Here is a 23,048-nt window from a genome sequence, read left to right on the forward strand (position 1 = left end):
CCTTTACAAAGTAGACAACTCCAGAACTGGTGCTTGGGAAGACATCTTTGAGGTCAGCTAGTCAAACCTTTTGTGTTACAGATTTAAACTGATGCTGAGAAAGATGACTGGCTTCTTCCCCCAACTAGTAAGTTACTGTGGGGAGAGTGCAGAGCACAGGCCCCTTCCACCTCTTGTGTGCTCTTCAGGAGCCCATCTGTCTCAGCCAGAAGACAGAAACAGAGGGAGGTCCTGAGAAGTGACAAGGACATTGGTTGGGGTGGGCAAAACACTGTCTCCTTCCTGTCCCTGGCCTGTGAGCCTAAACACAGGCAGAGCTTTTTCTTTTTGAAAAGAATCGCAGCCTCAACTGGCCTTAGCAGCAGGTTAGGGCAAAGACAGAGACGGGGTCGTCTTCGGCGCTGGTGGTGCTGGCGGTGGTGGGAGGGGAGGGCAGGCCAGGGCACTCGCCTATTGTAGGTCTGGATTGGATGCTTCCACTCATTCATTTCCTTTTAATTAACCCGCATTCCTGGAGGAGAAATATTTATGTTGGCTCCCATAGAGGCAATCCTCAGACTGGAAAGAAGGGGGAAGAAAGCCTGTCTTAGCAAAACAATATCTCTAAAGAGCTCAAGAAGAGAAAATAGGAGAACAAAATGCCATTAAAATAGCCTTCTACCCCCACTGGAGTCAATGAAAACTTCATTTCACATGCTAATCCGCCACTCCGCCCCCTTGTCTTCTCACAACACCTTTTCCGAAAGTGTTTGGGAAAAGTCTTCGCAGTCAGTACACAGCTCCCTGCAGCTCAGACTTCTCCTTGTGTTAGTTCAGGGCCCCAAGTGGGGCTCTCGCTCCAGCAGCGGCTTTTTTCTCCCCCACTTTAATTTAAACAAAGACTTCGGAGTTCATCAACCTCCCACTGAAATTCACAGCTGCTGAACAAACTAATCCCCTCTCCCGGCCTTTCTTCCCTTCAATGGGCTCTTGGCTTCAAAGACACTTTGGGAAAGGACTTTGCTAGGGCTCACACTGCTTCATCAATAGAAGTTAGTGCAAGTATTATCTGAAGAGCAAGTGGCTTTACAAACAAATACTGCCTAACAATCCCTCCCTCCCAAACACACACACATCTAGCCCGCAGACATGATGGGATCTACAACAGGATTAGGGCTAGCATCCCCTGGCTTCACACCCAGTCCCTTTGTATAGCTGAGCTCAGCCCCGAAGTGGGGTGGGGAAAACCCTGGAACTGAACACCAGGCACGGATGAAGGGAGACAATCCCCCCACCCTCAACACACCCAGCAGAGTGACCACAAATGCTGCAAGGAGAGAACCTGATTCAGTGGGACTGGACACCTTCCTTTAACTTTCTTGATTTATCTCTCCCTAAGCCTCTCCCCTGCCTTACTAGGGTGCAGGAAGCAAGAATAAAGAGGACTAGAAAGGTAATGGCAAAATAGAACCCAGAGGAGGCAATGACTGGGAGATGACAGAGGAAACCAAATCGAAGCAGCTTTATTGCACCATTAAGTACATCACTGCATCATATACAGTGCCACAAATGCAAATCCAATCGGAGAAGGTAGCCCTGAGACATGTGGTGGCTGCGAGGGAGAAGGACCCCCAACCCTTGAGGAGCAGCGCTGGAAGAGAATCATTCCTTAATATGGCTCCAATTCCAGAACTGGGCTTTATCATCACAGAAGGAATGGCCTTGGGCTAAGGCTCCAACATAGGTGGAGTCAAGGGCAGTTCCCCATAGGCTGTGGTTCCCCTGCTCCTGTCTCACAGCCTAAGACAGCTTCCGGCAAAAGGCAGTTCATCCCTTTCACCTTCCATCCAACCTAGCCCACCCTTAATAATGCCGGCAGATGAGAAATTCCATTTTAACAGCGCCAAAGTTTCCTCTCTTGGTTCTGCTCAGCACCCATCCCTCACGTCCATGAGTTGTTCAAAGGGTGAACAGCAGTCAGCTCTACCCCAGACCCTGGGCTACAGAGAAATACGGACCTGGAAATACGAAGTCAGAGGCAGGGAAAAGGTAAGGGCAGGCTCATAAACCACAGAAGGGAGAAACAAAAGACCCACATGATGGTCACAGCAGAGGCAGGCTTAAAAGTAACAATCCTGTTCACCCTCTCAGAAGCCACTTAAATAGAAGATCCCTGGGGGAGAAGATATCCTGCCCCAGGTCCTTACAGAGTGTAGTATTAGGGAGAGTGAAGAACTGATTCTATGCCCTGCCTCCAGGCCTGAGAGTGTCTTGGACAGATCCTAGAAGGCCAGACATAAAGGAGTAAAAAGCAGGCACTCAGCTGGTTTGGAGCCAAGCCTACAGCATCACATACCTGGCAGCAAGGAAAAGAGTCGGGAAAAACAGAATCTGTTGCAGAAGTCCCCTCTTCTGCAGGGAGGAGTTATGTAACAGCAGAAGTGGCCTCCTAGCAAGAGAGGCTGCCTGGTTTAGACCAGCAGCTTATGAGCGATGATGAGGACAGCCTTCAGGATAGGCATGAAGCTGGACACCTTGCTGAAGCTGCTACAGCCCGCCACCTGGGCATGCACTGCGAGGCCCTGCTCAAAGCTTCCTGCATCCACACATTGGGCAACCTCATGGAGCCCAGCCACGACATGAGGTGAGAGCTGTGGAGGGAATGACCCTTAGGTTAGTGAGCCCAACCCAGCTCCTACCCTGGCAGCATGGAAGGGATAAGGGAAGACTTAAGTTCTGGGGCCCAGTCCAGGCAAGATGCACGTATTTTGTGGGGAACCCAGGTCAGTGACACCTATGGGAAGAAAAGACACTGGGCTTCCTTTGGCCATGGTGATGGTGGAAGTGTAGGAGGCAGTGGGAGCACAGCTAGCTGTACTTACTGTCCCCTCACAGAGCTTCTCATATAGATACTCCAGACGCTGGGCTGCCTCTTCCAGCTTCCTTTTTGTCTTCTGCAGAGAAAGAAATGGATTCCAACCCCAGCCCCTAAGTCTAACACCACACAGGGCCCTAAAGAATCACAGCATATTAGGCCGGGCATGGTGGCTCACGCCTGTAATCCCAGCACCTTGGGAGGCCAAGGCGGGTGGATCATGAGGTCAGGAGATGGAGACCATCCTGGCTGACACGGTGAAACCCCGTCTCCATTAAAAATACAAAAAATTAGCCGGGCATGGTGGTGGGCACCTGTAGTCCCAGCTACTTGGGAGGCTGAGGCGGGAGAATGGCTTGAACCCGGGAGGCAGAGCTTGCAGTGAGCCGAGATCGCGCCACTGCACTCCAGCCTGGGCGACAAAGCGAGACTCCATCTCAAAAAAAAAAAAAAAAAAATCACAGCCTATTAGAGCTAGAATGGCTTCATTTCACAGAGGAGGGAATGAAGGCCCAAGAAGGGTAAGTGACTTGCTCAAGCCGACACAGCCAGCAGGGGAATGGCAGACTTCCTCACTCCTGGCTCTACCCTCCTTCCAGTACCCCTGCTGCCTTTAGGTCTCAATGCTGCTGGGTCCTACCACCAAGGAGCTGGACTTCAGACCAGACTCAAAAGTCTCTCCCCAGCTCCACATGGACGTCAATTAAGTACAAGATAGAGACAGCATGTCCAGGAGCAGTGAGAAGAGAGTCACACAAGGAACTGGTCCACAGCTGAGGGGTCCTGGAGCCAGCGAGGGGTGCGAGGAGGGCACTGTGAAGAAGGTTCAGACTTACTAAGTCAGTTGCAGACAGGGAGCAGCGTTGGAGAAGTGCCTCAAAGCTGCTCTTCAAGGACTGATGCTCTGGGGGCAGCTCCTTCCTTTCCATCTTCTCAGGTGGCAGGTGCTGAAGCTGCTGATAAAGAAGCAGGGAGAAAGGCCAGAGGGGCAAGCTGTCCTTCTCATGGCTTCCCTAAGGACTAGTCCCCAGTGACTCACAGTCACACTGTTCCCATTACAGCAGAGTTGAGGAGATGAGCAGCCTCCCTTTCTCTGCAGTAAGGACACCTGGTACCTGCCCCCAGTCTCCCTCAGCACATGCCTTGAGGAATGAGGCCCATCTACCATGACCTGCACCCAAGGAGGGCTGGAAGGTTTCCCAAGGGAGGGGAATACATTGTCCCTGTCACCTGCAGGCTGAGTTCTCCTGGAACTCCTGCGGGAGCATGACTCACACTGGAGACAGGGGGCTGTGAGGGAAGAATCCCTCGTAGCTCAGGGGTGAGGCTCATAACTGGAGCAGTAATTGGTGCTGGGGGCATAAATGTCTCTGGCAGCTAAAGAGACAGAAGGAAAGACACATGAGTCTAACCTGAGAGACTCCATGGCTCTGGTTTTGGGGAGTGGCAGGAATGACAGTGAACAAGGAGACAGAAGAGTGAGTGTGGGAAACTGGGAAGTGAGGAGACTGGTGTATGTGTGTAAGAGGGAAAGAGAAAGAAGAGGGTTCTGAGGAAAGAAGAGTAAGTGGGAGGAGGGCGGGGACAGTCTGAGAAGGGGAAGGACTGACTGAATCCTCTAAGGAATTAGAACGTGGTCATTGGTGAATGTGCGAGGGAGTGGGTAGGGAAAGATGCATTGACCTTGTTCCTCTGGAGGTTTCCCCTGGGGGCTGGGGCTTCTTTCCAGGAATCTTGAGGTCCTATAGGATAAAAAGATAGAGGTTTTTCGGCGCATAGTGAAAAACACTGGAAGTTTTTTATCTGAAGGCTGGAAGCATTCTTTGAGTTGGAGTTCACCATACCTCCCTCTGCAGACCATCTACACTCCCAGCCACCCTCCACCCAACAGGGCCCTAGCCCTCTGACTTGAGGAAAGACTCCCAAAGTAGTGAGACAGGCAGGGGAGGCAATAACCCAGAAGAGGGATCCATGGAAGGAAGACTGACCTGGGTGAGGAGTCAAGATGCCAGTGGTTGGGAGGACACTAGAGCATGGGGCACCTGGGTCCCCTGGAAGGTATGGCACAGGGAAGCTTGCAGGAGGGGCTGGGGTGTGGGAGACCATGCGGTCGGGACCTAGTGGTCTCAGAGGAAGCAGAGGGAACAGTCTAGGAGTCTCAGGCAGGGAGGTAGAGCCAGGTCGCATGATGCCTGGGCATGCCATGGGTAGAGGGGAACCAGGAAGAGGCCATGTCCCAGGGAATCCCACCGGGTTAGGAACTTGCACCCTTTGCCCTCCTAATAGCTGTGGCTGAGATGAAGCTGAAGTAGAACAGAAATAGGTCATTTGTCACTAAACTTCATTTCAGGAGCAACTCAGAGCATATCAGGGAGAAACAGGATTGCAATAAAAAAAATAAATGATTAATACATGTATATGGAAATCTATAATTTACAAAATACTTTTAACTATATTCCTTATTTGACCTTCAAAACAATCCCATAGCATTGAAATAAGCAACACAACACTTTGGTATATTGCCAAAGGTACGAAGCCCGTGATAGCATTAGGAATTCAGACTTCAACTTCCAAGCTCCTCTCACTAGACAGACATACAGCTTCCCAAATCCATGCTGGCCATGCCAATTGCTTTCCTGAGACCTCTGTGCTCTGCCCAGATAGATCTTCAGTGACTCACTCACCAGGCCTTACCCCAGGGCTCAAAGGCAAAGGCTGGATGGCCTGGGGCCCAGGTGCCCTGTAGTCACTTATATTCTGTGTCCTGGGACCCTGATAAGGGCTAGGATGGGAAGGTGCCAAGGGCATCGCTGGTGATGACTGAGGGGTGAAAACCCTTGGCCTTGGAGATGGAGTTGGGACCTATGAAGAGAAAAAAACATCAGCTCTTGGAAAGGAAAGAGAAAGGTAAATAACAGAAAACAGAAAAATAATAGGGAAAATTAATGAAACAAAAACTAGTTCTTTGAGGAAAAAAATCAATAAAATTGATAAACATCTAAAAACTGATAAAGATAAAAAGCAAGAAGATATAAATCATCATCAGAGATGAAACAGGGAATATTACAACAGACCCTGAAGCCATTAAAAATATAAACGAATACTACAGAAAACTTTACATTCATAAATCTGACAACTTATCAGAAATGGACCCATTCCTCAAGAACCATAAACTACCAAAACTCAGTCACAATGAAAGAAGATCTGGATAGTGCTATAACCATTAAAGAAATTGAGTTTGTAATTTAAAAGCTCCCAAAAAAGAAATCTCCAGGCCTAGATGGTTTCACTGGAGAATTTCACCAAACAGTCAAAGAATTAATGCAAAGTTTATGTAATCTCTTCCAGAAAATAGAAGGAACACTTCCTAACTAATTTCATGAGGCCAGTATTACCCTGATGCCAGCAACAGAAAAAGATAGCAGAAAATAAAACTACATATCAATATTTCTCATGAACTTAGACACAAAAATCCTCAACAAAATTTTAGCAAATCAAATACTGTATATAAAAAATAATATTCCACAAGAAAGTGGGATTGATTCCAGGTCATACAAAGCTGATCCAATATATTTAAAAACCAATCAATTTAATCCCCTATACCAACAAACTAAAGAATGAAAATAACATGATGACAGAAATGATGCAGAAAAAACATTTGACAAAATTCAACACCGATTCATGATCTAGTACACAAGGTGTTATGGTCTGAATATGCTCCCCAAAGTCATGTGTTGAAAACTGAATCCTCAATGCAACAGTGTTGGGAAAGCGGGACTTTTTGGAAGTGTTTAGGTCATGAGGGCTCTGCCCTCATTAATGGATTAATTCCACTACAAAAATGACTTGCAGGAGTGGGTTTGCTTTCTCTTGCACATCTGCTATCTGCCATGTGAGAACACAGCAGCAAGGCACCATCTTGGAACTAGAGGGTGGAACCGTACCTGCTGGAACCATACCTGCTGGTGCCTTGATCGTGGACTCCAGAACCATAAGAAATAAATTTCTGTTCTTTATAAATTTCCCAGTCTGTGGTATTCTGTTATAGTGGCACAAAATGGACTAAGACACAAGGAATAGAGGGAAATGTCCTTGGTCTCATAAAGAGCATCTGTGAAAAACCTAAAGCTAACATCATGCTTAATGCTGAAATATTGAATGTTTTTCCTCTAAGACTGGAAACAAGGCAAGAACATTCATGTTCACTATTTATTTATTTTTTTTTGAGACAGAGTTTCGCTCTTGGTGCCCAGGCTGGAGTGCAATGGCACAATCTCAGCTCACTGCAACCTCCACCTCCCGGGTTCAAGCGACTCTCCAGCCTTGCCTCCTGAGTAGCTGGGATTACAGGCATGTGCCACCATGCCTGGTTAATTTTATATTTTTAGTAGAGATGGGGTCTCACCATGTTGGCCGGGCTGGTCTCAACTCCTCACCTTAGGTGATCCACCCACCTCAGTTTCCCAAAGTGCTGGGATTACAGGTATGAGCCACCACGCCTGGCTTATGTTCACTATTCTTATTTAACAGAGACTGGAAGTCCTAGTCACTACAATAAGGCATAAGAAAGAAATTAAATGCATATAGATTGAAAAGAAAGAAAACTATCTATTTGCAGATTTGCAGACAGCATGACTGTCTAATAGAAAACCCCATGTAATCCACAAAAAACTTCTATAACTATTCAGGAAAGTCACAGGATATAACCAGATCAACACATAAAAATCAACTGCATTTCTATATACTCACAATGAACAAGTAGAAACCAAGAAATTTGATTTTAAACTGCTGAAGAAAAAAATTAAATACTTAGTAGGCATGAGCTGACAGGTGATATAAGAAAATTAAATACTTAAGTATGAATTGGACAAAATATGTACAGGATTGGTGTGACAAAAATTATAAAACGCTGATGGAGAAACATGCCACATTCATGGACTTAAAGACTGAACCTAGTAAAGATGTCAGTTAGGAACTTGTATTTGAATACTCATAGCAGTGTTACTCATAATACCCCAAATTGGAAACTATCCAAAGGTCCTTCAAAGTTTGAATGGCTAAAAAAATTAAAACTGGGGCCGGGCGCGGTGGCTCATGCCTATAATCCCAGCGCTTTGGGAGGCCGAGGCGGGCGGATCACGAGGTCGGGAGATCAAGACCATCCTGGCTAACATGGTGAAACCCCATCTCCACTAAAAATACAAAAAATTATCCGGGTGTGGTGGCGGGCGCCTGTAGTACCAGCTACTTGGGAGGCTGAGGCAGGAGAATGGCGTGAACCCGGGAGGCAGAGCTTCCAGTGAGCCAAGATCACGCCACTGCACTCCAGCCTGGGCAACAAAGCGAGACTCCATCTCAAAAAAAAAAAAAAAAATTAAAACCATGGTACATTCACACCATGGAATACTACTCTGCAATAAGAATGAGTGAACTACTGGTACACAGAACAACTTGAATGAACCTCAAAGAAGTTATGCTAAGGGAGAAGAGCCAATCTCAAAAGAATACATATTGCCATCATTCTATTTAAGTAACAATCATTAAATAACAATTATAGAGCTGGAGAACATATTGGTGAAGCCAAGGATGAGGGAGGCAGAATAAGTGCAGCTATAAAAGAGGTAACACAAGAGAGTCTTGTGGTGATGGTAAAATTGAGTATCTTGATTTTGGTGGTGGTTACACACCACAATGTGACAAAACTGCATAAACACACACATAACAATATGTAAAACTGGTGGAGACTGAATCTGAAATCTGAATCCATGGATTGTACTAATGGCAATTTCTTGGTTTTGATAGTGTACTGTGGTTGTGTGAGATGCCGACACGGGGCGGGGTGTTGTTGGGATGCAGGAGACATCCCAATACATTTCTTGGCCACCTCCTGTGAATCTATGGTTATTTTTAAATGAAAAGAGACGGGGAGAGGGAGCGAGAGAGGAGAGGAGGGGAAGGGGAAAAGGGGAGACAAGTGAGAGAGAAAAGGGAGGGAAAAAAGAAAAGGAATTAGGGTGGGGATCGAAGGTGGGACAAGATGAGCCATCAGAGTTTCTGCCTGGTAACTGTATCCAAATCTCCCTGGATTCTGTTCTCCGGCAGCTCTAGCAAGCTTCTGGCCTCACATCTTAACAGTATCCAATCCCCCCGGGCACTTTGGCCAGAACTTCTTTCCTCTCCCTCAGTCCCCCCAACCACACACACACCTCTCCAAACTATCAGCAATTCTGTCAGTTCTATCTACTAAGTACTAAGTATTTCAAATCCAACCTCACTGGCTAGCTTTAGTTATTTCATGTCTTCATCATCCCTTACTATAGCCTAACTCCCTCCAGCCTGGCCCTTCCTAACATACAGCTAATTATGTCACTCTTCCAAAAACTGTTCAATAGCTCCTCCCTGTCAAGTTTAAGTTCTTTAGCACACAATGCTAGGTCCTTAGTGATCTAACTCCTACCTGTTGTTCCAGCTTCATCTAACTTCACAGCCACAAATACCTGTGTTGCAGCCCCAATTAAATAATAGTAATTCTCAAAAGGCTTCGGCTTACTCTTGCTTCAGTGCCTTTGTACATGCTATTCTCTGTGCCTGAAACAGTCTTCACTTGCTCATTCCTTTGCCTAAAAACTTTTAATCTTTGAAACTCTGATCAAACATCCGACTTGTTCTGAAACACTCCCTGGACTGCCCCCACAACCTCACCATACAGAGTAAACTACTTTCATCTGTGTGATCTTATAGCCCCTTGCCATACCCCAGTCATGGTATTTATGAATTTTACTGTAGCTATTTTTTTTTTTTTTGAGACGGAGTCTCGCTCCGTTGCCAGGCTGGAGTGCAGTGGTATGATCTGGGCTCACTTCAACCTCCACCTCCCAGGTTCAAGTGATACTCCTGCCTCAGCCTCTCGAGTAGCTGGGACTACAGGCGCGTGCCACCATGCCCAGATCATTATTTTGTATTTTCAGTAGAGATGGGGTTTCACCATGTTGGCTAGGATGGTCTCGAACTCCAAACCTCATGATCTGCCCGCTTTGGCCTCCCAAAGTGCTGGGATTATAGGCGTGAGCCACAACGCCAGGCCTACTGTAGCTATTTTTTACATATCTATCTTTCCACTAGACTATGAGCTACTTGAGGGCAAGTATCACGATTTTTGCACCTTTGTGTCCTAAGAGCCTAGTAGTTCAATAAACAGTTATTTATTATAAAAAGAACTGAATCTATGTTCTATGGAAGTTGGGAATTTTCATCAGTTTTGTTCACAATATATTCCAAGTGCCCAGAACCATGCTTGGCACGTATTATTGAATGAACAAATGAATGAACAAACGAGGTCTTACCTGGTGAGAAGGCTGGGATCCCAATCTGTAAGATGATGTCTCTTTAGAGTGGAGGGTAGCTCCCACAACAATCCGGGGGAAGGGGAAAGGGGGAGACTGTTGGCCCAAGACAGCAGAACCTTGAGCATGAAAAAGTCGATCTCTTAGCTGCTGAACTGGTGGCTATAAGTTTTAATGAGGAAGAGCTGTGTCAAGAAATTAAAACAACCAAGGCCCCAGGTAGCAGTCAAATTTCAGCTGACCCTCTACACCAAGCTTGTCCAACCTGTGTTATTTTGTTGTTGTTGTTGTTGTTGTTCTGTTTTGTTTTGTTTTAGGCTTTTAGCAGCCTGAAGCCATGGTTTTTGGTTTGTCTCTAGTGATAAGTGGAAAACAGGGATGAGGAAGGGGCTTTACTGGCCCAACCAGAAACAGAAACTAAGCACCCACGACTGTATTCTGACCCTTGGACACCCCCGCTCTATACTCTAGCCCCCTTAGAGATGACTCAAGGTTCCTGAATCCCTGCCAAACACTTGCATGCCTCCCTCCTTGCTATTCTTTCTGCTTAGAATGTTCTATATCTGCTGGTAAGCTACTTCTCTTTGAAGGTCCAGCTCAGCTGTTTTAACCATTGGGAAGCCTTCCTTGACTTCTCCAGGCAAAAATCAGTCCCTTCCCTGGACTCCCACAGTGCTCAGTATAAGCTTCTGTTATGGCACTATAAGTCATCAACATCTGATCTTCCCCCAGTAGATTGTGAGGTGCTTAAGGGATTCCGTCTTATCTATCCTAGGAGCTTCAGCATTAGCATAGTGCCTGGAATATGGAAGTGCTCAATCAATGTTAGATGACTGAATGAAATGGTTTGCTCTCTCCACATGGCCCCACTTACCTGAGCACAGTCACTGGGTAGAAAGCTCATGGCAGTGGCCAGGCTGCCCTGGGCTGCCAGGAGGTTGGCATACTGAGTGACCCTGTAGGTTGTGGCAGGGCCTGGGCTCACCCCATGAGGACCCCGCAGTTGCTCCAAGCTCCTGTTAAGAACCATCACCTTCTCCATCAGGTCCTGTAAGGACAAGGATGAGGGTGGTAAGACTTCAATGAGGCATATCCTGCTCTCTAAGTCCACACAGCTCATTCAGGGATCTCCCACTATGGGTAGAGATGAGGGCACCTGGCCATACCTAGGTGAAGGCAGCAGATGATGACATGTAAGAACTGTGACAGAGAAGGGCCACCTGGCCTCACCTCCCAAGCTGTTAGGATTGGATTTAACTGGACCCATCTGGGTCTTAGATTTTTGTACATCTCTACCTCTTCCTTTTGCTTTTTTACCCTTTCTGCTTATACATCACCAACCACAGACTCTGTCATACTAATTGTTTCATGTGCAACTTTTGTCTCTCCATGAGTCTGTGACCCCCACTTTCTGTGGTCACCCACAGAACACCTGGCAGTTTAGATCCACAGAACTTTCCACAGTAGCTAATAGAAGGGCCAAGCCACAATTACTCAAGTACTGAATACATCTGTAAAACCAAACCTGAAATAGGAAAAAAATTATGAAGACTAACACTGAAGCAGCTGCTGCTTAGTCTTCTCTGAGGGAAGAGGAGAAGATCCCAGACATTCAGGACCTTTCGCTCCTCCCTAACACCGTGGTTCCAGCCTGTCCCAGAAGATTCGCCTCTGCTAGCTCTGCACATCTCCACCACTAGCCTCCTAAGGGCCTGGTGTGGAGTGGCCAGTACCCTGCAGAGAAGGGGTACCTGCAGAGCCATGGGGGACAAGGCCTGGTGGCATTTTGCCCAGCACTCCACCAGCCGCTCCACACTCCCTGAGCACACATAACAGAGTCTGGCTTCGGAGGTTAGTGCCCTGCTGCCCTCCTGTTCCATGCGAGTTCCCAGCATGTCTGCAGAGAGAGGGAAATTTCATTAATGGCACAGCTGCCCTGTGTGCCTCTCCTTCTCCTGTTTGGAAACAGGGAGAGGACCATGAGCCTGGGACAAGTAGCTGCAGTTTAAGACAACACTGAGACTCACCTTGCTGTACAGAGAAGGGGAAAGTTCTCACATCATGGTGTGACAAGACAAGGTAAAACAGGACAACAAAGGATCCCCTCTGAAAGTAGGGGCATGCACTGTGGTCCCTGCCTCCTGGCTCAGCCAGATTCTAGCCCTGACAACATTGCCTGGCCTCCCACAGCTCAGTCTGCTCCTCCACCTCCCTCCTGCATGCATCCTTTGACTCCATGCTGGAGTCACACCATTTCATCCTGAAGCCTGGGACCACACCTACCACAGAGCTCGGGAAATTTCTCTGTGCCTGAGTATGTCAGTAGCAAAGCCAGTGCCTCTCTCCAGTTCTTCAGGCTACAGGTACACACCACATCCTTCCAATTCTTTTGCACAACACAGGCTAGAAGCTGTAATGGGCAGAGAGGGAAAGAGGCCATCAGCCATCCATCCAGCATAGGCAGCAGGATTCCTGCACAGGCCTCCTGTTAGAGCACTGAGTAGGGGCAAGGGATGAGGTGGGGGTGGTTAGAGTAGAAAGAGAGAGGCAGGCAGATACTCAAACATGGGTCCCAAGGTGTGGGTATCCACCTCACAAGGTCCAAGTAATCCCCTCCCTTCTTCTCCTGCATGATGGGCAGTTACCGAGGAGATTTTGGTTTTCTTCTTGGCCAAGTAGCGCTCCTGTGTTTGCTTCAGCAGATCTGTACCCCCAGCCTGGGCCAGGATAATGGCATCAGCAAAGCGCTCCTCCTTCAGACACAGCTCCACGGCCGGACCCAGTTCCCCAAGGAGGAGAGCCTGGCTTAGGAGTCCATCAATATCTGCAGGCAGAAGCATCCCCTGTGCATTAGTTGCTCTCAAACCCCAACTTCCTGCCCCCTGCAGGGCCCACAGCACACCCTCTATATCTCTATATCACTCAGTGTGCTTGGCTCCAAACTAAATCCTCAAGTTTCACTCCTTGGCAGTAAAATGTATTTTGGTGCCCAGGTCTAAAGACAGGGCCCAAGACAAGGGAGGGAACTGATGTGGCAGTAGCACAGTGTGAGGTGTGCTTGATCACAGTAGGCAGGGCCACAGTCCTTTCAGCAAGAAGAAGAAAATCTGTTGGTAGAAGGCCTTCCATAGGAAGGACGTATCCATGAAAATCTACAACCAGAGAGAGCTCTAACTGGTAAGCGACTCACTCAGCATTTGAGATGGTGGGAGGAAGGCACGAGGCAGGGGACAAGAAGGGAATGTCTCAAGTCCAAAACCTCCGTGCCCACCTAGTCCTAAGCAGAGACTCTCTCTCTCCCTCAGGGTCAGGGTACCTTTTGTGATGGGGATCTCCCAAGGAGTCATGTTCTGAGGGACCAGCTCATCAAAGAAGGCTGAGGAAGCAGAGGCTTCCTTTGTGGTGTGTTTGGAGGCCTGTATGAGGAAGGACAGAGGTGACTACTTAGGGATGAACCCAAGACAGACAGAGAGCTGGCTTAGTAGCCCTGAGAGCTCTACTATTTGGCCGTTAATGGGTAAAACTAAAAAAATAGCCAGGTAAGGTTTGGGGAGGGCCATAGTTTATGGTTAAGACACAGCTCTCCACTCCCAGCCCAAAAGCTTAGGAACTCTGTGTCTCACTCTGGTTCTAAGAGAGTGAGGAGTCTGAAGACTTCTACAGACGCTAAACACTTACAGACAGCAAAGAAAAGGGCCAGGAAGGGAAAGATGCCCAAAAGGCAGGTTTCCTGTGTTACCATAGGTCAGGCTGACTGGACTCCTACCACACCTGGCTGCAGAAGGCCTGTTGTCTGTCACTGTTGAGGTCATTTCCCTTGGGCTGAGGACTCTCACCTAGCCCCACGTCACTCTTCAACCATGTGGCCACCTGCAGGGAGAGACCTCTGAAAACCGCTCTTTCAAGCGTAAGATCAAATAAGCATTATTCTCTTTTCCTATCTCCATACCCCACCAACTGTACTCTCTAAGATCCCTGATCTATTTTTTTCTGAGAAAAAAACAAACTCCAGGATGTAAAATGCTCACATATGCAATAATAAGGCCAGGAAGAGGTATTCTGAGGTGGTTTACTCTGGCAACATTCTCTTCTTCTCTTCAACAAGTACATGTTTCTGATGTGAAAAGCAGCTTACCTTCTTCTGAAGCTCATCTTTACTGTATCCTAAAAGCTTTAGGAATTTCATTCTGGAGTCTTGCTCTAAGGTCACCTAAGAAACCACACAACACAGAAAAGATTCCATTAAATGAACATAAATGACGCTCTTCCTACAACAAGCTGGGTATCTGTGCCAGTATACCCAATATAGTTCTTTGTACTACTAGAAGTGCCCTCGGCAGTCCAATGCCATCTCTTTTTCCTCCCTGGATCTGACTTACTGATGGGCTATCGGCAGTGTTAACATAGCCCCCTGCCCTTTGCGCATGAGAATTTGACCTTTCATTGACTTCCTAGCTCTGTTACCCTGGTAGTCTGGTGAGAGTAAAATGTCAGCTGTTCCTAGGCAATATGCTTGTGATTGGTAACTTGCATCTGGACTGGAACTATGTAACCTAGAAATAATTAATGTGAACAACATGCTATGCATTTCCCTGATTGCAGTGGCTCTTGTAACTGGACAGATTCCTTGCAGGGACTCTGGAAGCTATGCTTTTAGAATTGGTACAAGAGATATTGGCTCTTGTGGGCAAGAAGCTTCTAAGTCAGGGCAACTTACATACCTGCCTGATGTATAGTCTCATCTCCTTGCACCTGAGCTGTCTCTGGGGGGCTGAAGAAGAGAACTCTGAATTACTGCATGACTGCTGAAAGGGCTCCCACAGAAGACACCTGCCTGATGCTACCCTGCTGTGGTCCCTATCCCATATCCTTCCGAGGAGACTGCTGCTAAGTGTAGCCTACAGTAGTCTTGTGAGTCTAAATGTTTCTTTTCTTTTTTTTTTTTTAGACAGACTCTCACTGTCTCGACCAGGCTGGAGTACAGTGGCGCCATGTCGGCTCACTGCAACCTCCACCCTCAGGGTTCAAGTGATTCTCCTGTCTCAGCCTCCTGACTAGCTGGAATTACAGGCGCCCTCAACCACACCCCAGCTAATTTTCTGTATTTTTAGTAGAGACAGGGTTTCACCATGTTGGCCAGGGTGGTCTCGAACTCCTGACCCCAGCTGATCCACCCACCTCAGCCTCCCAAATTGCTGGGATTACAGGCGTGAGCCACCGCACCCAGCCTTGTGAGTCTAAATGTTTCTTTGAGAAGACCTCTGGTAGAAGTTGCACAGGTACAGTAAACAAAGTCAGCTTCCCACTCAATGTCCCAAATACCAAGGAGCAAACCTTTCTGAAGCCCCCGTAATCTTGGTTAGCTGTCCCAGGCCCTTAATTTATTCTACACTGAAACATGATTTCTAACCATACCTTTCTCATAGTCTCTCTGGGCACCCTTCTCCTTCCATGCCCTTCCCTTGGAAATGTTCACCACACCCAACCAGGAACCATCATGATGGACAGCTCTTGGGTAGCTTTTAAACCAGAATGCCTGGCCAGGCGCGGTGGCTCACGCCTATAATGCCAGCACTTTGGGAGGCTGAGGTGGGTGGATCACCTGAGTTCAGGAGTTCGAGACTAGCCTGGCCAACATGGTGAAACCCTGTCTCTACTACAAAAAAAATACAAAAAAAAAAAAACCCCTGTCTCTAAAAAAAATACAGGCGTGGTGGCAGGTGCCTGTAATCCCAGCTATTTAGGAGGCTGAGGCAGGAGAACTGCTTGAACCCGGGAGGCAGAAGTTGCAGTAAGCCAAGATCATGCCATTGTACTCCAGCCTGAGCGACAAGAGTGAAACTCTGTCTCAAAAAAACAAAAACAAAAAAACCCAGAATGCCCTGTCCTATAGGTTCCTCTGTCCTATAGGTACCACTGTCTCCTTTGTTTAGCGGAGTAAAGGCTGAACTCCTGACCACTCCCTCTCTTTCCCATCTCACCATTCCTGGAACTTGTATCCTGCTTATGACAAAAGCATCATTTCTTATTCTTTTCTTCCCACATCATTCTCTGGCTTCACTGTATAGTCAAGATCTTTCTCAAATCCTCTTTCTCTAACTTCCTGATGTCCACCTTCATAAAGCTCTACTATGCCTAAAGCTCAAATTTCAAGTCCCTCTCAGATGCCCTGGTACAGGCCCAATCCTTTTTGCTTTCTTCTAAACAATTCCAAAAATTTGCACAATCATCCCACTGACTGACCAGTCAGCTACTTCCCTTTCTTCCTTCAGATCTCTCACTTGCTCATTTCCTTTGATAGGTATAGTACTCCTCCTGGTGTCACAGGAAACTTGAAATTAAATGAGAACTGGAACTGAACCCATGCCTCCAGTGTACAGTGGCACCTGAACCCTAGGACCCACTCCAAGGACTTGCCTTGGGTTACTTGAAACCAACTCAAAGCCTTCTTATGACAATATGTCCTTCTAACTAATGTTTTTCCTTTCTCCTCTTTTTCTCTTTCCTCCCTTTTTTCTTCCTTCCCATTACCTTATCTGCCCTTTGGCATGATACCGTGAAGGTCTTTGCCTTGGCCCTGGTAAAGTACCTAGGACATCAGCCATAGTAGCAACAAAGGAAAACATCTCGTGTATTCCCCATCTTTCCTAGCCTCTTCCCAAATGGCCTTTAAGCCTCTGGTAAAGGGTGAACGTTTTGTGTCCAGATGGTGGGTATAGCGTGGGGGAAAAACTAATGGGAGTTAAGGCCTCTGTAATCTGGGTCCCAGTGTGCTTGTGCTTCTCCTGCAGTTGACAGAGGTTGGAGTTCCAGGCTTTGGGGAGACACTTCTGAGCAGCTAGCCTTCAGGCTTCCCACCTTCAGGAACTGCCACAGCATCTTTTCACTTTGCAGTAAAGCTTGCTGGCTCTTGTTCTGACAGTAATTCAGTAGATTTCCTGATCCCAAGGCCTCCTGCAGCTCAGCTGATCGCATCAGGAATTCAGATTCTGTGGTGACTTGACTGATGAAGACTAGGTGGGGGCAAGGCTGTGGCACCAGATGGGCAGGGGTGCTGGCGAGGCCAAAAGTAACCAGCTTCCCTCCAAACTGGTGAGGAAAAGCAAGAAGGGTAAAGGTTATACCTTCAAGTCAAAAAGTAACACTAAGTCAGATTCACAGAGAAGGCTATCTAATGGCTGACCCTAGGCTAGGAAATAAATAAAATAAGAGAGTTCCTGGGGGGTGGAAAAGGATCAGGAATTTAGTATTGAATTCGTCTCCCTACCAAAACCACTTCTGCACTCTTAGGACCACCCACTTCAAACTTCACCACACAATACTCACCTTCTGCTAACCTGTCCTGGTACCACCATTCTCCCAGTCACCTGGGCTAAATACCTCAGCATTAGCAAAGTCTTCATACCCCCTATAGCCAAGCAACGACAAAGTCCTACCTATTCTTGTTCACTGTCTTTCATGCAGGTCCCCTCCATCCCATTCCCAGTGCCAGTACCCCCAGATTACTAAAATAGTTTGCTAGCCTTCTGTTCTTTTCCCTCCTCTAATTAAGCCTTAGACTATCCCTCTATTGCTTGTACCAACCTGCTGCTATTCAGGAGCCTGTGTGGTTTCACAAGGCCACAGGAAAGAGCTTAAGCTCCCCTTCCTGCAGTGCACAAACCTCTGCAAAATCAGGGCCAAACCTATCTTTCCCAGCATCTCTCTCCCTGCTTGTTTATTATAATTGCTCCACATCCCTAAAATGCCTGGTGTGTTCCTGCTTCTGTGCCTTTACCCACAACACCCCCACCTGGAGTATCCGTCTCACTAAATTAGATGCCTTATATAAAGCATCTGGCACAAAACAGGACCTTAGAAAAACCCTTTTTACTCCAGCAGTTCTCAACATTGGCTGCATATTAAAACCACATGGAGAACAATCCAGACTTGCCAGGCCACACCCCAGACAATACAATCAGAAACTCTGGGGGTGGGACTAGGCATCAGTATTCTTTGAATTATTCAGGTTATTCCAATGTGTACCCAAGGCTGACAACTTTTTTTTTTTTTTTTGAGATAGAGTTTTGCTCTTGTTGCCCAGGCTGGAGTATAATGGCGCAATCTCGGCTCACCGTAACCTCCGCCTCCCAGGTTCACTCGATTCTCCTGCCTCAGCCTCCCAAGTAGCTGGGATTACAGGTATGCACCACCACGCCCGGCTAATTTTGTATTTTTAGTAGAGACAGGGGTTTCTCCATGTTGGTCAGGCTGGTCTCGAACTCCCCGACCTCAGGTGATCCACCTGCCTCGGCCTCCCAAAGTGCTGGGATTACAGGAGTAAGCCACCAGCGCCTGGCCGACAACTTTTTTTTTTTTAATTTTTACTTTAGGTTAAAAAAATTCCAATGCAGTAAATGTCCATGTTTGTTATATGGTAAACTTGTGTCATGGGGGTTTGTTGTACAGATTATTTGGCGTTGATAACTATTGCTTTACTCCCTAACTATTCACCATTTCTTTTCCCAATATCCACCTCCTAATGAACTCTCCCAGTCAGAATTCTTATTTACCGTGACTTCTGCAGCACAAAATCTACACCACAGATTAGTGCTAAACAAAACCATTTTAACTTTTGATTTATATAGTACTTGATAGTTTTACAAAGTGTGTACATATATTCTTATTTGTGGTTCATGTTAATTTTCTGGGCAGGCATCACTATCCCTGTTTTACCGATAAGAACGGTTAAGTCCTGAGAGGTTAAATGAATTGTTCAAGGTTACCCAGCTAATAAATGACAGAGCTATGATAAGAATTCAGGCCTCTTGACCTCAGAATTCTTTACCTCCCTACTTCTTTTTCTTTTTAAGCTCACAGCCTATTGAATGTGTTAGTCTTGCCTCCCCAGTAAAACTGTTGGCTTTGAAAACAAGAACTTCCGCTTTTATACATCTGTTTTCAATTCAAACCTAATATTTAAAGCATTGTACCAAGTGCTTCAGGGCCTTGTCATTCAAAGTGCTAGTCCTCCGACCAGCTGCAAGGACATCAACTGGGAGCCTGCTGAAAAATCAGAATCTTGGGCCTTACTTCCAACTCAATGAACCAGTTTCTGAATTTTAATAAGATCCCCAAGTGATGTGGATGCACATTAATAGTTTGTGAAGCACCGCTTTGGGGATATAAAAATCGGCAAGACATAGTCCCTATCCTTAAGGAGTCTATTACTTAGTAGGGTAATATGCATATATGTATATAAATAACTTTAGTATAGTTAGAATGTATCGTTACCAAAGTATAAGTCTGTGGGATTATAGAGAGAGGTTAATTTTGACTTGGGTTAAAGACAGGCATCAAGGAGGAGATAGTATTTAAGAGAGGGGCCTTGAAAGGCTGTGGTAGCATTCAATGGGCCCAGGAGAGAAGCTGAAGGTTAGGGTACAAGCAGAGACAGGAAGAGTTGAGGAGTTATTTACAAAACAGAAAGAAGTCATATGTAACTGGAACATAGAGAACATATGAGAATGAGACGGAAATGGAAAGGTAAGTGGAGCCCTGTGCAAATTTAGCCTTGTCTATAAAGCAATGGGAGGCTCAAACGTTTTGAACAGAGAAATGACAGAATAAAACGGTTTTTTTTTTTGCCTTCTTTGTAGTTCCTTACTACCAGTCCAGACACGTAAGGGTTAGAGAAAAGATGGAATCTCAGGCTATTTCTCCACAACCAAGAGTTCTAAGACAGTCAGCTCCTTTTAGACAGGACTGGCAGAAGATATAGAATGGGTGAAGTGAAGAGAAGGAAGCTATAGTAACTCTCTCCTTGAGAGGTAAAGTGGGATCCATTCTGAGACAGAGGCAGTGGGAATACGTCTGCTACAAAACTTAGCTCCATGCTGGGCACATGGTAGGCTTCACAAACACACACACACACACAAACACACACACACCTATACATCCACTACACTTACAGCAAATGAAACACCTGTTGGTCTTCTAATCCATTTGGGGGGTTTTTTCAGGGGAGGTATCAGTGATGCTTGTGCCACTTGCTCTGGCACCTGCAGTGGTGGGAGAGGCTGGCCTTTGCTGAAGGAAGAGGAGATCTGGGGGGAAAAGACACCTGCATCGCCATCCTAAAGTGGCAGTTTAGTCAGGAACTCCACCTACAAACTCCATTTTGGGAGGAATCCTTGAGACACCCAATTTGACCTAGAAAGGTCAGACTCCCATATTCCAGGGCATGGGGAAGTGAGTGGTAGCGAGGGTGGGACTCCCATGCAAGTAGGCTCTTGGAAAGACTACTACATTCAAAGTCTACAATGGAGTGTGGCACAAAATGGATCTATAGAAGAGAGAAAGATAAGAGTCATGCTCTTGAAATAACTGTCCCAGCAAAGGGGTCCCACGGTCCCTGAAATACTACAGGGCCCATCCAATAACAAGAGTCAAGGTGAAGGCCTTCTTCACATTGTGGCAGAAACTGACATCCTTTCAGGAAGATGGGCACTAGGGCAAAGGTGCAGCCCTCCCAAACCCCGGGCCCTGGTCTCCCAATCTCCAATATCTCTGCTTCTCAAGCCATATGTCTCTCTCCCACAAACAGAGACAGCCCCTTCCCTCCAGCATTCTCTACCAAGCCCTTCAAACCTTGTCAGCCTGTCTCATGTGCTGGACTTCCCAGCTCCTACCCATCACAGAGTACAAACTGATCCAGCCGTTGAAGGAGGCAGCAGAGAACACTGAAGGGTCCCGAGGGCACCACTGCACATCAAAGCACCAGCTGCTCTGTGTTGGTAGCTTATATACCACCTAATATGAGGGAACACACCATTAGGGACAGTCCATGAAACCCAAAACACATGGCTGCAGCTGAGATTCTTCTACCCTCTCTCTCCCATCCCAGCATGCCCACAGAAGGGCCAGCCTACCTCACTGCTCCCCAGGTTCCGGCACAAGATCTGGCTGTCCTTAGCACTAGTGAGCAGCAGCTCAGCATCAGCCTGGCTCCATGACACTGACAAGATCCCCCTAAAAAGAGAAGGGAAGAGGAACTAGCATTTGTTGAATGCCTACTATGAGTAGGGTGCCTTATATGTCTTTTATACATTTTATAGGGCATATCAGACCATCCATGCCCTATAAAATGCATGGTCTGATATTATCTTACAAATGAAGAAAATGAGGTTTTGAAAAATTAAGTAACTTTCCAACAGTTGCAGAGTCAGAACCCATACCAAACCTCAGAGCCTGTGCACTATGCAATGTACCACTCTGCCGCGCTTAGATCACTGCAGGATGACCTGCTTCTTTTCACTGATTAGACAGTAGAGATTATGAATCAGTATGAATCACACAAACACTCATCACTATGGGTGCTTTTAGCCCAGGAGGTAGTAAAGACCTAACCATCTAAAGTCCCCAAGGAGGCCAGGCACAGTGGCTCATGCCTGTAATCCCAACACTTTGCAAGGCCGAGCGGGGAGGATCACTTGAGCCCAGGAGATCGAGGTCACAGTGAGCCTTGATCACGCTACTGCACTCCAGCCTGGGTGACAGAGCAAGAACTGGTCTAAAAAAATAAAGGTCCCCAAGGAGATACAAAGGCACCATGGCCCTTTGGTTAGAAAGAAGAGATTGTGGAGGCTGGATAGAGGCCTCCACAGGATAGACAGGAGTCAAGTTGTTTTTATGAAGAAATCCTGGAGGAGGCAAGCTCATCACCTAAAGAAATGAACATTATCCTCATATCAGAGCCTGGAGGCTAAACACTGGTTCCAGTATTTCTCATTACCCCATTCCATTCCCATCTCTGGAATTTAGATGGAATCTCAGCCTCCTCTCCATAACCTCAGGGTCTAAGGGCCTACTCTTGGTTAAGGCTGGAGTAGGTATTGGGTGACTATATGTTGACCGGAATGGCTTTAAAGCCAGGGAGAATGTTTAGTAGCTAAAGTGAGGGATACATTGCCTCCTACCCAGCCCAGTTATATCCACCATCCCCCCAAGGATATGGATGACGTCTGAGATGCTACCTGCTGTGGCTCTCCAGCACCTTCAAGGGCGAGGAGGCAAAGCGCAAGTCCCACAGCTGAATCACGGGAAGTCGATCATCCTCTGAGCACAGCACTAACTGGGTGGCTATGTCAGGATGCCAGGCCAGGCCTGAGCAGTGCATCTGTGAACAAAGCAGATCCCAATGGGTGCTGTAACCTGACTCTTTTGCCCAGTTGAAATGGGACCACTCTGAGAGCAAGTTTTCTGTCTCTTCTGTGACTGGGAACACCACAGGCATCAGAGAGTGATGGCCAGGAATAAGTAAGGAACGGCAGAAGCTTCCAGATCAGCTCTGTTTAGCTTCCCTAAGTTTTCACTCTCAATAGGAAATGTGCTAAGCGGCTGACTCCACATGTCCGACAGCTGAAAGCAGGACTCTGGCCTGGGGCAGAGCAGCTCTAACTGCTAGGCAGGAGAGAGAAGCCAGAGCCCAAGCCTGTGTTCTGGCCTCCAATACTCACCCTGTTGCTGTGATCACTGACTTTGATGATAGGTTCATTCTTCCTGCACAACTGCCTTGCCACTGGGGTGAGCAGAAGACAGAATGTGTTGGGCTTGCCGGTTCCAAGACAGTGCCTTGATGTCCTCTGGAGGCTGCTAAGGCAGGATGGGGACAGAAAGATGACAACTTGTCACCCCCTGGACAAAGTGACATCTGCTGTTCCACTGCTCCCAGCCACCCACAGCAAGTCCAAGAATAGACATGGGGCTACCCAAACTAAGACAGTGTTGCGAAGCTGGGAGTTGAATTTTCCAGGGAGGATCCTTTAGGGTATCAGTGTAGAAGCAGAGGGGATGGCAGGCACATTTAAGTT

The 23,048-nt window shown here is 47.0% G+C and overlaps 1 protein-coding gene across 1 annotated transcript in view; it reads right to left on the reverse strand.

Annotated features, from left to right (window-relative positions):
• Positions 1–1,485: 1,485 nt before the first annotated feature.
• SEC31B (SEC31 homolog B, COPII coat complex component) overlaps positions 1,486–23,048 on the reverse strand; it is a 35,607-nt gene continuing 14,044 nt past the window's right edge. The window contains 22 exon segments of the mRNA XM_063607856.1: positions 1,486–2,630; positions 2,862–2,933; positions 3,691–3,807; positions 4,085–4,231; positions 4,538–4,596; positions 4,843–5,157; positions 5,539–5,716; positions 10,198–10,359; positions 11,072–11,245; positions 11,949–12,094; positions 12,481–12,607; positions 12,843–13,021; positions 13,514–13,613; positions 13,969–14,067; positions 14,333–14,407; positions 17,056–17,286; positions 20,148–20,282; positions 20,827–20,988; positions 21,108–21,207; positions 22,212–22,354; positions 22,695–22,740; positions 22,742–22,830. Of these exon segments, the coding sequence (XP_063463926.1) occupies positions 2,451–2,630; positions 2,862–2,933; positions 3,691–3,807; positions 4,085–4,231; positions 4,538–4,596; positions 4,843–5,157; positions 5,539–5,716; positions 10,198–10,359; positions 11,072–11,245; positions 11,949–12,094; positions 12,481–12,607; positions 12,843–13,021; positions 13,514–13,613; positions 13,969–14,067; positions 14,333–14,407; positions 17,056–17,286; positions 20,148–20,282; positions 20,827–20,988; positions 21,108–21,207; positions 22,212–22,354; positions 22,695–22,740; positions 22,742–22,830 (3,036 nt within the window). The 3' untranslated portion in view covers positions 1,486–2,450.

The sequence above is a fragment of the Pan paniscus genome, chromosome 8 (genome assembly GCF_029289425.2).
Source record: "Pan paniscus chromosome 8, NHGRI_mPanPan1-v2.0_pri, whole genome shotgun sequence".
Lineage (NCBI taxonomy): Eukaryota > Metazoa > Chordata > Mammalia > Primates > Hominidae > Pan > Pan paniscus.